Here is an 18,693-nt window from a genome sequence, read left to right on the forward strand (position 1 = left end):
ACCATGACACCCACCAACCATGACACCCACCAACCATGTCACCCACCAACTATGACACCCACCAACCATGACACCCACCAACCACCAATCATTACAATGCATATAACTCCTGTTGCGGCTATGACATGTGTACACCTCTGGCCACTGCAGCTAAAGGGGATGAGGTTGGGGCAGGGGTGATAAAAACACATTTTTACTATGGGGTTTTACCACCCACAATAATAATGTGATAACATCCTCAACCTTTGGACCCTTAAACAGAAAGTGATAATGGGGGAGGAGTCAATAACCCAATGATGGGGTCTTCAGGATCAGTCCAGTCTTCATCTTGGTTGTTCTCCCCCATCCTCACTCTCTGACCTCTGGTGGGGCTCAGCCCCGCTGTTATTCATGACTAAATCAGGGAGTTCAGGACTTCTTGTGTTGGGAAGATGGCAATGAGTGATAGAGGGGGAGGGGACACTCGTCCTATAATCCCCTCATCTCTGTCACTCCTATAATAGACAGTTCGGGGGCGTGGCTTGAGGTCCGAGGAAGATGGTCGCTAGTTGCTGAGCTCTCACTCCCTGAGGTCCTGCTTTTGTACAATCGGATACCCCTTACACGTCTAAAATGGGGAGCACACCGCAGAACCCTTCGGGGTTGCCCTCCCGCTCTTCCAGGAGCCAGGACACCCATAGTAATCAGCAGATCCCGGAGATTTTCCGGGCGCGGCCTAGAGGACAGGCGACAGACAACCAGGCCGCTCCGCACGAGGCATCCCCTCATAGCAGGAGATCTACCAGATCTAGAAGCAGAAGTCCACAAACTGCATCGCCTGATCCACCACTGACTCAAGCGCTTAGCCTGGCGGATTTAAAGGCAATGACAGCGGACATAAAAGGGGCACTATCGGCGGCAGTATCGGAGCTAAGAGCAGATTTCCAGTCCATGGTCCTGAGAGTAGAGGAAGTTGAAGAGACGCAAGCCCGCCATGATGTCACCCTCTGCAGAGTTCAACAAGTGTCTGAATCCCATGCGATTCACCTCCGCGATATGAATCGCCATTTAGAAGATCTTGATAACCGCGGACGGAGACATAACATACGGGTGAGAGGTTTGCCCGAATCTATCGAATCATCCCAACTACCCCGCTCTGTTACGGCCATATTCAATGGCCTACTAGAAAGACCACCAGATACGCCCATCACTCTGGAGAGAATCCACAGGGCCCTGAGACCCAGAGGCAGAGAGACCGATCCCCCCAGGCATGTCATCTGCTGCCTTGCTGACTTTCTTTTAAAAGAAGAGATCATGAGAAAGGCTAGGAACGGGGAAAGGATACACCACCAAGGCTCTGATATAAAACTTTTCCAGGATCTATCAGCCATCACCTTACAAAGGAGAAGGGAGCTGAGACCTGTACTAGATGTGCTACGAGCTCGTGCCATCCCATACAGATGGAAGTTTCCTCTATGTCTCTCTGTTACCTATAATGGCCACACCGTTAATCTCAGGGTACCAGAAGACTTGGATCACTTTTGCAGTTCGCTTAACCTACCTCCTGTGGAAGTACCTGACTGGTACAGCGATTTCCGTTTGCCTACTCTTCAGAGAGCTGACTCCATGGATGGCATATCGGAGGCTGGGAACTACAGCGTCAACAGACGCAGGAGGGCTCACCCCCCTCCACCCTCTCCAAACGCCCGAGGCAACTATAGGAATCAGAGCCCCACTGCCTCGCCTGATCACAGGAAACCACGCAGATCTTAACTCTCTCCACCCTTGAGCTGTTTGTATACCTCTTCCCAGCTTGCTGCCTACATACCTCTATCTTCCACCACTACACTGTTCTGGATTGTGGACAGTTATGCTATGGACTCCCCCTCCTCTTCGCTTTACACTCTGTGATTTGCACTGATTGTGGAAATCCAGCTGACTACCTACAAGCTTCAGCCTTCCATCACTATTCCGTTCTGGATTGTGGGCAATTCAACAACAGTTCTCCCTCCTCTTTACATTTTGAGCTTTACACTGCTTACGGGATTGACCTCCCCTCATGATCTGCTATCCCGCCTCTTTGCTGAGACGCAGCGTTATAGAAACTACCAGCTCCAGCCATTTAACTCTCTGCCACAACGAAGGGACAAAGAGTCGGTTCAATACTGCGCTATGACACGCAACATACCTCCAACGAAGGGACTAACTGTTTTTCCTTTTTATCTCCTTTTTTCTTTTTTGCTCCGTTTTGTTTTGCTTATTCTCCAGTTATGCACAGACTAATTATCATTGCCCTCTCCAGGGGTGCCTCCTCTCCCCCGGAAGACGCATCTCTCCCTCTCCTCGTAACCCTTGAGGGGAAGGCTTCTGATAGATCTCCTTTCGCTGCTGTTGCAGCGCAATACTGGTATTTCAATTGCTCTTATACCGCATTGCCTCATTGCTTACTTGGTTTAGGAGTTTGTTAGCTCATGCCTGTTTTCTAGATGCTTAACCTCTGGAGGCTTGCCTCTTTCAGTTTTTTTTTTACTTTACGTTTTAATTTAGTTTGGTACTATGGGCACAGAGGAGGGGGAAGCCTCTCTACTCCCATTTGCACTTCCCTCTATCTGTGTGCATATACTCTGTATACTCAGTTTACTATTGGTTTTCATCACTGCTTCTTATCAGCTCCTGTGATGTGATATATATACTCTACTTTGGGTTTATTTAATGTTCCTTTTTCCACTAAGTCTCCCTCCCTAGGGCTCTGTGCAATTTACTGTCGTTATCTGGTTGCACCCTCCTCACAGGTCAGTATTGTGGTTATCGAGCTGACTTATAGCCTGCCTATGACATAGTTGGAACGTTTTGTTATGCTAAGGTTTCTAGACTATGGTTCTCTTTTCCGCTGACGATCTTTTGTCTCCTATGATACTTTATTAAGATTTACATGTAAATGGGTGACATCTCTTTTTTTTTTTTTTTTTATATACTGCTATGCCTCTCTTACTGCCTTTAGGTTTACATATCTGTAAAGATCAATCTGTTACCTATTGCTAACATTATAAGGTGACTCCTTACTTAGGTCCAGTTTGCTCCTTTCTATGCTACCAATTCCGTACATACACATTCTACTCTCCTCCCCTTGCAACTCAACCACTCCTTATATTTGATATCCTATATTTCCACTTCTCTGACCTCTAGGAAACACGAGATCGATTCATCTTGTTTTGATCACCAATCACTCTCCACATCGGAAATCTCTGTGAGATTCTCCTGACCCATACTGGTTTTTGTATTTAGTTGGGAATACCTTTCGGTACTTTCCGACCCCAGTGAGCTTCCACTTCACACGTTACTACTTGTTCTACCTATTGCTACTGTGCTTACCCATTCATACCTTTGATTAACCCCTATGATTGCTTTCCCTTCCCTATACCCCCTCCCTTTCACACCCCCCTTCCGCTTTATTTAGAGCTCCATCACTCGTCTTACACACCGGTGTACTATTGCACTTTTCTCTCCCAATACACACACCAGAACGCATACCAAGATGCCAAATGCTAATTCACTTAAGATAGTGTCCCTGAACGCTAAAGGATTGAACGTCCCAGAGAAACGCTCTAGCTTCTTAGCGCATATGAAATCCCTGAAAGCCGATGTGGTTTTCGTTCAGGAGACCCACTTTAGCTCTCAAGATACACCGAAACTAGCCAACTACCACTTTCCACACAGTTATCATTCAACTACTCCGAACTCCAAGACGAAAGGCGTTTCCATACTGGTTGCCAAAAATACTCCTTTTCAACTAATTGATTCCACTATAGATGATCAGGGAAGGTTTGTTTTCCTCAAGGGTGTTCTACACAACAAACCCATCACATTAGCTAACATATATAGCCCTAACTCTTCGCAAGTCCCCTTTTTCAGGTCAATCACGGATCACCTAGCAGCCTTTCAATCAGGTATTCTAATATTAGGGGGTGACTTTAATCTCCCCCTAGACCCTCTTGTAGATACATCGACAGGTACCTCTCTTCTGCCATATAGGGCCCTAAAACAGATCAAGCTGTCCTTTCAACAACTTTTACTTCATGACACTTGGAGGACCCTACATCCGACTGAGAAGGACTATACATTCTACTCCAACCCGCACGACCGGTACTCTAGAATCGACTACTTACTAATGACTCAATCTGATCTTCCATATCTTCAGCATGCTACGATAGAACCTATGGTTTTATCAGACCACCATCCCATTTCAATCACTTTGAAGATGCCCGTATTACAAGACCGCACACATACATGGAAAATGGACCCCACTATACTGACTGATACTGCACTAACTTCCCAAATACAACAAAGTCTTCAGGAATACTTCATAAACAACAATACTCCAGACACCTCCTTCATCACACAATGGGCTGCACATAAAAGTGTGATAAGGGGGAAACTAATATCTATCATGGCCAAAATAAAAAGAGATAGGAAACAACACTTATCGGGTTTATACGAGAAACTTAAAGTCCTCGAAACGACGCACAAACGCACATTAGCCTCCCATACTCTGAACGATCTTCAACTCATTCGTACCTCCATTAGAGAGGAATTAGGAAAGGCAATTCACAAGAAATATATACTTGCCCAACGACAATTCTACGAATTCGGCAATAAGAGCGGCCACCTTCTAGCCCAAGCCCTGAAGGCTAAACAAGCTAAAAATACTGTTCACGCCATACATACCCCCACAGGCAAAAAACTCACATCCAGTAGAGATATTGCCAAGGAGTTTGAATGTTTCTACTCCACTTTATATAACATTAACCAGTCTGACATATCCCTCGCGACTAACCCTCTTAGAAAAAATAAAATCATTGACTTCCTGGAAAAATTCTGTCCCAAAATTAACAACGCAGACATAGTGTCAGACCTGGATAATCCCATTTCACAAGTAGAATGGGCGAATGCCCTCAAGCAAACCAAGAGTGGCAAAAGCCCTGGCCCAGATGGCCTGCCAGCAGTCTACTATAAGACCTTCTCGGAGGTTCTTCAAGAACCATTTAGAAGAGCCTTCAACTCCTTATCTGACACTATGCCTCTCCATCAAGACATGCTTGAAGCCCACATAGTAGTGATACCGAAAGGCGACAAAGACCCGACCAAGACTGAAAACTATAGGCCTATCTCCCTCCTAAATACTGATTTGAAAATTTTCTCCAAAATTATTGCTAACAGACTTCTCCCACTTATCCCCAAATTAGTCTCTTCTGACCAAGTTGGTTTTGTCCCTGGCCGAGAGGCAAGGGACAACACGCTTAAAGCTCTCAACATTCACCATTTGATTACGTCTACCGGTCAGAGGGGTTTCTTCCTTTCACTTGACGCGGAGAAGGCATTCGATAGGGTGGCATGGGATTACATGCAGTGGGTCCTCCAGACCATTGGCTTGGGACCCCAGATACGTAGATTTGTGGACTCATTGTATGAACACCCAAAAGCGAAGATCAGAGTTAATAACACCCTATCGGATGCCTTCTCCATACACAACGGGACCAGACAAGGCTGCCCTCTGTCCCCGATCTTATACATCCTTACTCTGGAACCCTTCCTGAACAGCCTACGAGCAAACGCGGACATCACAGGGGTCCAATCCACATTGAAAGAATATAAAATTGCCGCTTACACGGACGACATCTTAATGTTCCTTACTAACCCTCACATAACGATCCCCTCCCTGCTAAAAGAATTTAACCTATTTCATTCCCTCTCCAACCTTAAAATAAACTTCAAGAAATCTTATGCCCTCAATATATCATTATCTCCTACGGAAGTTGAACAATGTAAGCATAATTTCCCTTTCCAATGGACTGATGAGAACATCACATACTTGGGTGTCCAAATTACAAAAAACTTGGATGATTTGTACGCAAAAAATTATATACCCACACTTAATAAAATTATATCAGACCTAAAAAAATGGAATAAACCGATCTTCTCATGGTTTGGTAGAGCCTCTATTTTGAAGATGAATATATTGCCCCGTCTTCTTTATCTTCTACAAGCTATGCCAATCAAACTTCCTTTGGCTTTCTTTAAATCCTATAAGCAGACCTGCACCAATTTTCTATGGAATGGGCGATGACCCAGAATCAGTTTCTTCCAACTCTCCCTTCCTAAAGACAAAGGTGGAATAGGCCTCCCAGATATCAGTAATTATTACAAAGCTACTCATCTAACCAGGATAATAGACTGGAACATTCATTCGCCCTTTAAAGATTGGGTAGCCCTAGAAGCTTCCTTCATAGCTGCCCCTCTGAGATATTTACCATGGATTAATCACTCTAATATGATGGCCACGGTCAAATCCCATCCACTTGTCGCTCCTACTATACAATGCTTCCACACTACCTGCACACAAAATAACATATCATCTCCATCAAGTCCTCTTACTCCGTTGAAAATGAATCCAAATTTTACACCAGGTATGCACAAGCCCTTCCTTGTTAAGCACTGGACACAGGAACCGATATTGGTTAAATCCTTCTATAAAAATGGGCGAATGCTTACAGCCGGACAATTGGCTCTAGCTATGCATTCACCACCCATACCTTTATGGACATACCAACAAATTCAACACTTCCTGACACATTGCGCACGACACTCAGAGTACTCTAGATCACTGACCCCATTTGAAAAACTTTGCTCCTCCACGACGCCCACGACACATCTTATCTCTCTAACTCACTCTCTTTTGTTTCAAGACCACGATCCCACGTCCTCTTTAGCATGTAAGGCCTGGGAAAGAGATCTAGACTCTTCCTTCTCCTGTGAGGACTGGGAAAAGATATTGCTTAATATTCATAAAGGCACACTAAATGTCTCCACTCAGGAAAACGGGTTCAAAATCCTAAGTCGTTGGTACCGAACTCCGGCTCTACTTCACACCTGGGACCGCATACTCCAGATACCTGCTGGAGATGCCATAACCAACGGGGCACACTTCTACATCTGTGGTGGGCATGCCCAGCTATACAACCCTTTTGGCAACAAATCCACGAAGTAATCCACAAGATAACGGACGTGACTGTCCCCTATACTCCGGCCCAATATCTTCTACATCATAATACCTCCCTGAAATCCTCTTATCGAAAATCTCTGACACTTCATCTGATTAGCGCAGCCAAACAGTGTATCCCGATCTATTGGAAGCCCTCCAATACACCCTCCATTAAAGAATGGTTACACAGAGTAGACAAAATTGCTAACATGGAAAAACTGATCCATATCACTAAAGATACGCCGGCTAAATTTGGTTCGAAGTGGACTCCTTGGCAGATATTCATAACCTCTGATACATTTCAAGTCTTAGCGAGTTGATATCCTTACTTGTACGATCTGTTGATCAATAATGTGAGACGAGTGTTGGAACATTTCTTTGTACCCCTGTCCCACTCTCTACTTTAATCCCTTTATCTCTATATGGCCCCTCCCCCTCCCATATCTACCACACAGCCATGTTCCACATGGCCTATACCCGCCTCAGTAAATTGAGATGTCGATAGTATCATACAGGTTACTAAAGCTCAAGATTTGGTCTTAGTTAGATTTATATGCGGTTCGTAAACATAATCGTAAATGTTCTCTATTCTATATCAGATGAATCCCATTGTCTCAGCTATCGGTTATATGTCCTATGTTACATTTGAATTATCTGTTACTTGAGAAACAACATGCTGTTTATCCACCTCCCTTTTTCCTTTTAAGAAGCATTCATGTAATGAAGGTGTAATTCTCTGTATCTTGTTATACTGAAAATAAATTTTTTTTGGAAAAAAATAAATAAATAAATAATAGACAGTTCTCGTTGTGTCCTCACTCTCTGACTAAGGTCCATGAATAAAGAAATGATCTGGTAGGAGATCAGAGGACCCATTTACTAGTTACCTTGAGGGGGGAATTGTAAGATCCTCAGAGACAAAGCTGCCTGATGTGGGCGGAGTCCTGGTTTAGGGGAACCAATCAGCTCATGTCTAGTAATAATCTTTGTATTTCTATTTTAGTAGATGGACGGGAGATGAGGAAAACCTCAGAGGATTGTCTCACTTTGTCTCCAGACTGTGAAGTAGAAGATGAGGACATCACACAGTATAGTCCAGGAGAAAACCCGACCACCTCAAATGTCCATCTGGCACCACACAGTGTAGATGGACCATCGTCTTCCTCTGATCCTGAGGAACCTCAGACTGTGCGGGACGGGGCCGTCCTTCCAACAGAGAAGAGGTTTTCCTGTACTGAGTGTGGGAAGTGTTTCCATCAGAAATCCAAGCTTAATGAGCATACAAGATCTCATACAGGAGAGAAGCCGTATTCCTGTCCTGAGTGCGGGAAATGTTTTTCAGACAAGTCCAATCTTTACAAACATCAGAGATTTCACACAGGGGAGAAGCCGTATTCCTGTCCTGAGTGCGGGAAATGTTTTTCGAGGAAGTCCCATCTTTCCACACATCAGAGATCTCACACAGCGGAGAAGCCGTATTCCTGTTCTGAGTGTGGGAAATATTTTTCACAGAAGTCCCATCTTTCCACACATCAGAGATTTCACACAGGGGAGAAGCCATATTCCTGTTCTGAGTGCGGGAAATGTTTTTCACAGAAGTCCCATCTTTCCACACATCAGAGATCTCACACGGGGGAGAAGCCGTATTCCTGTTCTGAGTGCGGGAAATGTTTTTCAGACAAGTCCAGTCTTTCCACACATCAGAGATCTCATACAGGAGAGAAGCCGTATTCCTGTCCTGAGTGTGGGAAATGTTTTTCAGACAAGTCCAATCTTGCCACACATCAGAGATCTCACACGGGGGAAAAGCCGCATTCCTGTCCTGAGTGTGGGAAATGTTTTTCAGACAAGTCCAGTCTTTACAATCATCAGAGATCTCACACAGGGGAGAAGCCGTATTCCTGTCTTGAGTGTGGGAAATGTTTTTCAAGGAAATCCAGTCTTTCCACACATCATACATCTCACACGGGGGAGAAGCCGTATTCCTGTCCTGAGTGCGGGAAATGTTTTTCAAGGAAGTCCAGTCTTTCCACACATCAGAGATCTCACATGGGAGAGAAGCCATATTCTTGTTCTGAGTGCGGGAAATGTTTTTCGCAGAAGTCCCATCTTTCCTCACATCAGAGATCTCACATGGGGGAGAAGCCATATTCCTGTCCTGAGTGAGTGAAATGTTCCTCACTGCAGTCCTGTCTTCCTACACATCAGGGATCCCACATAACCCTTGAGGTGTATTAGTGCCTTGAGTGCGGGAAATGTCTTCTATATGAATGTTGTTGGACATCACAGGTCTCATGTGGGGAAGAAGCACACCCTGATATACACCTCAGATATACTCCATGGCTGATCTCATCATATAAGAAGCAGGGGGATATATGTGTGGGGAGTGTGTGAAGGGGGTGTGAGTCCCTGGATGTCCTTTATTATTGGCACGTGCACAGGGAGGACTTGTCTCACAAATATCCCACTTATATTGTGTTTTATCCCTCCATGTCAATGTGATATGTCTATCTAAACAAGGATGGACAATGTCACTTGTCATTTGTAACACTTTGTATTTTGTAACTGATTGTTCAATATGAGAACTTCCAATAAAAATGATTAAAATATAAAAATGGAGTCATTGCCTTTCATTGATATGTGATGTAAGCTTTGCAAACACTCAGTGTTCTCATTTTATTTTTGTTTCAATAGTTTATTGAAAGTTTTGTAGAACAACAAATAAAATGTACAGATAGTAAAATACAGCAATAAATGATCTTATAAACACCAAATTTCTATTGCGGTTGGGAGGTAAAACAGAGGTGTAGAAGGTTTATCTATGTTTGAGCATTAGATAGGTTGTAACCGTAGAGTAGAACATCAATGTAAACGTTAATAAGGATAAGAAAGACCCCCTAGGGCTCACATCCTATTCTGCTGTGATATACTCATAACAGGGGTGTTACATTTCTAGGTAGAGGATTTATGTTGATGAAAACCCCAGTCACAGGGAATGTCGGAAACCAGTTGGGATCCAAGGTTTATTTAACGTAAAACAATCAGTTTTGCATCAAGTCTCTTTCATATCCATCCACCCCTAATGGGAGATAACTGTGGACGGAGGAGAACTGCCGGTGAAGGAACCGAGGGGTTTATGAGGAGACTTGACGAGTTCTATTATAACCATATGGAATATCTATTGTTATTGAACATTAGTCTGTGTATCGATGATAACATTAAATGATTACATTGTGCAACATGGAGGGGAGGAGAGAGAGATATGGGGAGGGGGGAGGGTGATTGTCGACAAAAACGGAGGTATATAAATGGTGTATGAGGATATAGAGAGGGGGTAAGAGGGAAGGCTACCTGTAAGCTTTCTGTAAGGTAAAGGAGAGAATAAGGATGGGGAAAGGAGGAATGGGGGAGACGGCCCCTAGACAAAGCAGCACAGCTATTTATCTCATTATCAGATCAGATTGAGGGTAGCAAGTGAGTAGTGGTATGTTTTGTGGAGGATCTAAATTGTATCCAGCATGTCCCGGTGTGAGTGAATTTGGAGTGTTTGTCATGAGCTTGATGTATAAGCCCTTGTACACACGATCGGAGATTCCAACAGAATGTGTCTGATCGGCGCGTTTTGTCGGATATTCCGACTGTGTGTTGTCTGCATCGGACTGTTTCCGTCGGACCAAATTTTCCAACTTGCCGGAAATATTTTCCGACAAAATGCTCCGATCGGACATACTCCGATCATGTGTAGAGAATTCCGATCAAACAAAGTGCCACGCATGCTCAGATGAAATTCCTACATCAAAGCTATTGGCTACTAGCCTGAATGTAGTCCCATCGTAACGAAATAACGTCATCACGTTCTGAACGATCGGATTTTCCGACAACTTCGTCCGACCGTGTGTATGCAACAGTTTCAGAAAAAATCCGACGGATTTGGTTGTCGGAATCTCCGACCGTGTGTACAAGGGCTAAGTCTTTCCATTTCTTCAGTGCTATCAATCTGTCGGTACCGTTCACTCACAGTTGGTGTTCTTGTGGTTCTCCAATGTCTGGGGGATGCATTGTGTAGCGGCATTAACCACTTAACAACCGCCCATTGACGATTAACGGCTTCAGGGCGGTTGTTTAACTCTGAGAGGCCGTTAATTAACGGCCTCCTAGAATTCTGCTCTCGTGCGCCTTCTGGGGCGCGCACACGAGAGCATCCTTGACCGCCGGATCCAGTGGACCCGGCACATCATGGATCACGGTAAACGGCCACTCATCGCGGCCGATTACCACGTGATTGCTCCGTCAAATGACGGAGTGATCACTTGTAAACAAACCATTACATGACGCCGGTTCCTCCCTCCCCCTCTCTGTACCGATCGGTACAGCGGAGAGGGAAGAGATCGGTGTCAGCAGCGCTGTGGGCTGCATCTGCAGTGTCCACATCGCTGCTCACCGAAATGTAACCCCTCAATTCCCTGCCATTACTCTGATATACCCTGCAATACTCTGCAATACCCTGCAACACTCTGCAATACCCTGCAACACTCTGCAATGCTCTGCAACACCCGCCAATACCCTGCAATGCTCTGCAACGCCCGCCAATACCCTGCAACACACTACAACATCCGCAAATACCCTGCAACACTCTGCAACATCCGCCAATATCCTGCAACACTCTGCAATGCTCTTCAACACCCGCCAATATCCTGCAACACTCTGCAATGCTCTGCAACACCAGCCAATACCCTGCAATGCTCTGCAACGCAATATTCTGCAACGGCATACTCTGAGATACCCAGCCATACTCTGAGATACCCAGCCATACCCAGCCATAGTCGGTGATACCCTGCAATACCCAGCTATAGACATCCCCCCTCCCACCGCCCTCCGGTGCTTCTACCAACTCGCCAATACGATCAAAGCCAGAATCTTTTTTTTTTCAGGCTTCCCAGCTTAGAGGTGAGATGCGGGGTCTTATTGACCCCATATCTCACTGTAAAGAGGACCTGTCATGCCATATCCCTATTACAAGGGATGTGTACATTCCTTGTAATAGGAATAAAAGTGATCAAAAAATTTATTTTTGGGGAAAAAAATGTCAAACTAAAATAATTAAAGTAAAATGAACAATAAAAAAATAAATAAAGCACCCCTGTCCCCATGTGCTCGCATGGAGAAGCGAACGCTTACGTAAGTCCCGCCCACATATGAAAACGGTGTTCAAACTACACATGTGAGGTATCGCTGCGAATGTTAGAGCGAGAGCAATAATTCTAGCCCTAGACCTCCTCTGTAATTCAAAACATATAACCAGTAAAAAAAATTAAATCGTAGCCTATGGGGATTTTTAAGTAGCGACGTTTGGCGCCATTCCACGAGCGTGTGCAATTTTGAAGAGTGACATGTTAGGTATCTAATTACTCAGCGTAACTTCATCTTTCACATTATGCAAAAATTGGGCTAACTTTACTGTTTTGTTTTTTTTTAAGCACAAAACTGTTTTTTTTTTCCAAAAAAAAGCATTCGAAAATTGCTGCGTAAATACCGTGCAAGATAAAAAGTTGCAATGACCACCATTGTATTCTCCAGGGTGTTTGCTAAAAAAACATATATAATGTTTTGGGATTCTATGTAATTTTCTAGCAAATAAATGATGATTTTTACATGTAGGAGAGAAATGTCAGAATTGTCCTGGGTGCTCCAGAACGCCTGATGGCACTCCCTGCATGTTGGGCCTCTGTATGTGGCCACACTGTGTAAAAGTATCACACATGTGGTATCGCCGTACTCGGGAGTAATAGCAGAATGTGTTTTGGGGTGTAATTTGTGGTATGCATATGCTGTGTATGAGAAATAAACTGATAATATGACAATTTTGTGAAAAAAAAGTAAAAAAAAATCTTGATTTTGCAAAGAGTTCCCGAAATATTATCGCCCTTGAGTGGGAAAATATCGGTTGGCAACTACCGGGAATATCTACCCCCACCTGGGACCAAGGATGCCTATAAGAGGACTATAGACTACGACCTATCCCATCAAAAGCTGGAATACAATCCTCCGTGATTACAAGTGCTTTAGACCCACTGTCGTAGGGCATGCGGGTCCAACATTTCTGGTAAGAGTACCTACTTTACATTTATCGAGTGTCGTGTCGTCAGATACTACTACAGACAAACAGATTGTTGCCGCTGGTCTTGTAGCCACCCTGGCCCATGGTCTATATGAGAAGATTGGCCACTCTTGCTTGTTATAATAAGAGGACTCCTCTATAGACTGATGAACTGACAATAATTTATTTTCCAGAATTCACGCTATGTAATCCCATTGTTACTACATTACACATTTACAATTGTATTCATAGTGCACTGGGCATTGCACATTGTACACAATGGTGTTCACGTTTATCTCACAGTAAGCGTGAGACCTTTTTTTCTTTCAGCACAGGTGGTTTATATTCACTCTAAAACTGTTTTGAGTTTTTTGGTGCTTACCTTTTTAGCACTACATTTTTTGTTTCACACTTGTATAGAAGAAGACATTGTTGCAATAAGTGTTAATGTGTTGAGAACAAATTTAATAAATATGTTTATGAAAAATATTAGCGCTCTTCCTACACAGTACAATATTTCCCAAATAGATGAATTTCCATGGGAAAAATGGGCAAATATAATTCAAAAGGATAAAGGTTTATTAATAGCTTTGGCTAAGGAATTGCAGTATGCAGAAGTATTGTTTAAACATGAACAAGGAAATTTGCAAGAAATATCACATCAATGGTCAGAATTTTCAGGAAGTAATTGGTGGAAAAAATTTAGTAATAGTGTATCAATTTGGGGAAAAACTTTGATAACTTCAGCAGCAGGAAATATTTTATTATATACTATTGTTATTCTTTTTATTATTATTATTATGTTGTTTCTTATATTCCAGTTATGTTTGATGTTTAGAATGAAAAAATTATATTATCGAATTAGAAGTGAAATTAGGAAAGGAGATGATTTATTGCAAAATAAGCTTAAAAGGAGAATGGGTTTTGGAGTTACGGATTCAGTTACACATGACATAACATTTGGAGTTAGGGCACTTTCACACCACACCAGCCATAGCGTTGGCTGTAAAACTGCGCTATTTTTACAGCATTACTACTGCATTTTACCATGTTTTTGGGGCGCTAGCGGGTGTTTTAACTGTGTTTTACAAGTGTTATTGAAGCATGGGCATCAAAGAACCACCCCACCTCCCTACATCACTTCCTGTTTACTTCCTGGTATCTTGTGAGGTGAGGGAGGATACAGAAAGAAGATGGAATTCATGGAGCTGTTCTTGATGTTTGTGCTACTGTATTGGGAAAATATCCCCCAACAGAGGCAGCAACGTTGGTATTGGGTTCATCCCATCCTCCAAACACACAGCTCTATTGGGCAATTTGTGTTGCTATATGAGCACCTAAGAGTGCACCCAGACAAATTCAGAAACTACACTCGAATGAGTATTGGAATGTAAGTATAAATATCCTAATCCCACTCCCACTAGTCCCAAATCCCTAACCCTAATCCCTCTCCCACTGGACCCAAATCCCTAACCCTAAACCTGCTCCCACTAGTCCCATAATCCCTAACACTAATCCCACTCCCACTGGTCCAATACCCCTAACCCTAATCCATCTCCCACTGGTCCCACACCCCTAACCTTAACCCTAATCCCACTCCCACTGATCCAATACCCCTAACCCTAACCCTAACCCTAATCCAACTCCCACTGGTCCCACACCCCTAATACTAACCCTAATCCCACTCCCACTGGTCCCATACCCCTAACCCTAATCCCACACCCACTGGTCCCAAACCCCTAACCCTAACCCTAATCCCACTCCCACTGGTCCCAAACCCCTAACCCTAACCCTAATCCAACTCCCACTGGTCCCAAACCCCTAACCCTAACCTTAATCCCACTGGTACCAAACCCATAACCCTAATCCCACTCCCACTAGTCCCAAATCTCTAAACCTAATCCCGCTCCCACTAGTCCAAAATCTCCAACTCTAATCTCACTCCGACTGGTCCCATACCCCTAACCCTAACCCCACTCCCACTAGTCCCAAATCCCTAACCCTAATCCCACTCCAACTGGTCCCAAACCCCTTACCCTAACCCCAATCCCACTCCCACTGGTCTCATACCCCTAACCCTAATCCCACTCCCACTAGTCCCAAATCCCTAACCCTAATCCCTCTCCCACTGGACCCAAATCCCTAACCCTAAACCTGCTCCCACTAGTCCCATAATCCCTAACACTAATCCCACTCCCACTGGTCCAATACCCCTAACCCTAATCCATCTCCCACTGGTCCCACACCCCTAACCTTAACCCTAATCCCACTCCCACTGATCCAATACCCCTAACCCTAACCCTAACCCTAATCCAACTCCCACTGGTCCCACACCCCTAATACTAACCCTAATCCCACTCCCACTGGTCCCATACCCCTAACCCTAATCCCACACCCACTGGTCCCAAACCCCTAACCCTAACCCTAATCCCACTCCCACTGGTCCCAAACCCCTAACCCTAACCCTAATCCAACTCCCACTGGTCCCAAACCCCTAACCCTAACCTTAATCCCACTGGTACCAAACCCATAACCCTAATCCCACTCCCACTAGTCCCAAATCTCTAAACCTAATCCCGCTCCCACTAGTCCAAAATCTCCAACTCTAATCTCACTCCGACTGGTCCCATACCCCTAACCCTAACCCCACTCCCACTAGTCCCAAATCCCTTACCCTAACCCCAATCCCACTCCCAGTAGTCCCAAATCCCTTACCCTAACCCCGCTCTCACTTGTCCCAAATCCCTAACCCTAATCCTGCTCCTACTAGTCCCAAATCTCTAACCCTAACCCTAATCCCACTCCCACTGGTCCCATACCCCTAACCATAACCCTAATCCCTCTCCCATTGGTCCCAAATCCCAAATCTCCAACCCTATTCCCACTCCCACTGGTCCCAAATCCCAAATATCCAACCCTATTCCCACTCCTACTGGTCCCAAACCCCTAACCTTAACCCTAATCTCACTCCCACTGGTCCCAAACCCCTAACCCTAATTTCCACTCCCATTGGTCCCAAACCCCTAACAATAATTCCACTCCCACTAGTCCCAAATCTCAAATATCTAACCCTAATCCCGCTCCCACTAGTCCCAAATCCCAAATCTCAAACTCTAATCCCACTCCCACTAGTTGCAAACCCCTAACCCTAACCCTAATCCCACTCCCATCAGTCCCAAATCCCTAACCCTAATTCCACTCCCACTGGTCCCAAACCCCTAACCCTGTAACCCTAATCTCACTCCCACTAGTCCAAAAATCAAAAATCCACAATACCCTAAACATATTACCTATTTTCTGTCCCAAATTTGACTTTCTTCTGGATATGTTGTTGCCTGCCCTACTGAGAAATGATACCCACTACACAGAGGCAATACCTCCATGTGAACGTTTGCTTATAACACTAAGGTAAGTTCATAATGGTATATATAAGAAGACAAATGAATAAAGTATATCATGAATTTAATAAAGAAAACATCATTCATTTTAAAAACAAATATTTATTTGTAAACTGTAGAAAACTGAATATATTGCAATAAACTAGCATACACCAGTTAAACAACTGAATTATTATTTTTGTAAATATAACCAATATTAACAATTTGAAAGTTATATTAAAGAAAACAACAATAATGTAACAAAAAACAATATATTACAGGTCGTGATATAAGGGAGGGGTGGTATGGGACTCCTCTCGAGGGGGGTGAGATTGATTATGCTGTGCCCTATACATGGGGAAACGGGCAGTGTCATAGGTGGGAGTAGGTGGGATGGGATACATTGTTGGTCCGGGGTACTGGATAGAAGCTGGAGCAAGTTAATGTAGGTTGGAAGGGCCAGGATATTGTATATTTCTATAATCATAATTTGTATACGTATCATTATTTTGCAAATCTGGTCTGGAGGTTGAACAACTTCTGTTTTGATATGTTTCAATGACACGAAGAATGTCACTTCTCATGGCACACTGCCATTTTTTGTCCACCGAATCAATAAGTGGTATTAAACTGCGGGTAAAGGCAGCACTATCCCCCATGTCTTTACGATGCGCAGCTAACATCTGCTTCACCACCTCCACAAAGTCCTCACATTGCTGTTGTTTTGTTTTTCTTTATTGTGCTGGCTCCGGTTCATTAGCCATCGGACTGCCTGGCTCATTTTTTGTCAAATGAAGGACAATTCGACATTGGAGGACCAGCCACATCCTCCTGCTGCTCAGTATCTTGCTCGTCTTCTTTTGCAGAGTCAACATTGCATTCGGTTCTGAAAAGAAATATAAGAAATATATTTCTTATAAAAGAAAAGAAATAAAGAAAAAAATAATCAATCAATATATATATATATATATATATATATATATATATATATATATATATATATATATATATATGTAATGGAAATTTGTAGGTTCTGTATATAATTGTATTCTATTTTATATGTATTGCACAATGCCCTCACTGTGCACACGGCACTAACAATGTTTTCAGTACATGTTTTGCATTCTTTCGAGTTCTGATTAGAATAAGCCTGCCTATGTAACGCCCCTTGTTACCATAAACGTACAATTGTAATATTAATGTGATACCTACGTAATCATGTGTATAAAAGCCTTCAAATGCGTCATAATAAAGGAGAACGGTTATTTGGAAAGATGCTGAGCGTATCTTTTGTGTCTGTTCCCTACTGCAGTAGTTATTAATTTGGAACCACTAATCAATATGAGGATAGGAGTTGCCTATCATCAAAATATCCATTTCAGGTGGCGAGCCAGCCAGGAGGGGTTATCAGGTGACCCTGAGTATCCGAAACTAGGAGCTTGAGATGATCCGGGAATTTCTGATAATCAGCCGGCTGAGGTAAGCCTTTTGCTTACATTTGAATTATCAGACTTCCTTGATCGGTAAGGCATTTTCGGGACAAAGGGTACCTATTTTACTCCCCTTAATCGAACTGTATTGATTAGTGGTTATATGTTATGTTGTCACTGTCTACTGTCTACTGTCCACTGTCCGAGTGTTATAGAGAAAGGGAAGAATAGTGCTGTTCACAGGTATAATGTAGTACATCTGCTAGTTAAAGTAGTTTAGAGGCAAGAGGGTATAGGCACACGTAGAGAAGACTGGCCAGTCATTATGGGCATTAAATTAAGTAAGGGAATGATGGGTAAGAGACCCTCAAAAATGCCCAGCGCAAGAGGAGCGCTATATATGAACCAAAGGTGCGGTTCCGCCTATACTGAGCCCCTAGATTAATGGTTAAAGTGGACAGGGATCCACAATGGGTAACTGGGTTACCACCAAAGTCCACAGGGACAAAGAATCATGCAGAGTATACAGCTAGAGAAACAGCTATTTATGTGAGCAGGATGGATCAAGAGTGACATTAACACTAGACAGAAAGGGACTTTTGATGTTAAGTTGTGGGATGAATTTGGGGTCAGGCACTACAACTAGTAAAGTCAAGAAACAGTAATGAGAGTTAAAACAGAATGCTTTATGTTGTCAGAGAGGGAAGATGGGATGAGCACTATGGCTGCCCGTCTGATCATAGAAGGTACAGTATGTGAAGTATGGAATTA

At 43.6% G+C, this 18,693-nt stretch overlaps 1 protein-coding gene across 1 annotated transcript in view; it reads left to right on the forward strand.

The window, feature by feature from the left end:
• Positions 1 to 18,693, forward strand: part of LOC143956783 (uncharacterized) — a 312,193-nt gene that overhangs the window by 83,128 nt on the left and 210,372 nt on the right. Inside the window, 1 exon segment of the mRNA XM_077466960.1 lies at positions 8,316 to 8,913. Within this exon segment, the coding sequence (XP_077323086.1) occupies positions 8,316 to 8,913 (598 nt within the window).

Source organism: Lithobates pipiens, unplaced genomic scaffold (genome assembly GCF_037356315.1).
Source record: "Lithobates pipiens isolate NorthernLeopardFrog02 unplaced genomic scaffold, aLitPip1_a1.2 Scaffold_41, whole genome shotgun sequence".
Classification (NCBI taxonomy): domain Eukaryota; kingdom Metazoa; phylum Chordata; class Amphibia; order Anura; family Ranidae; genus Lithobates; species Lithobates pipiens.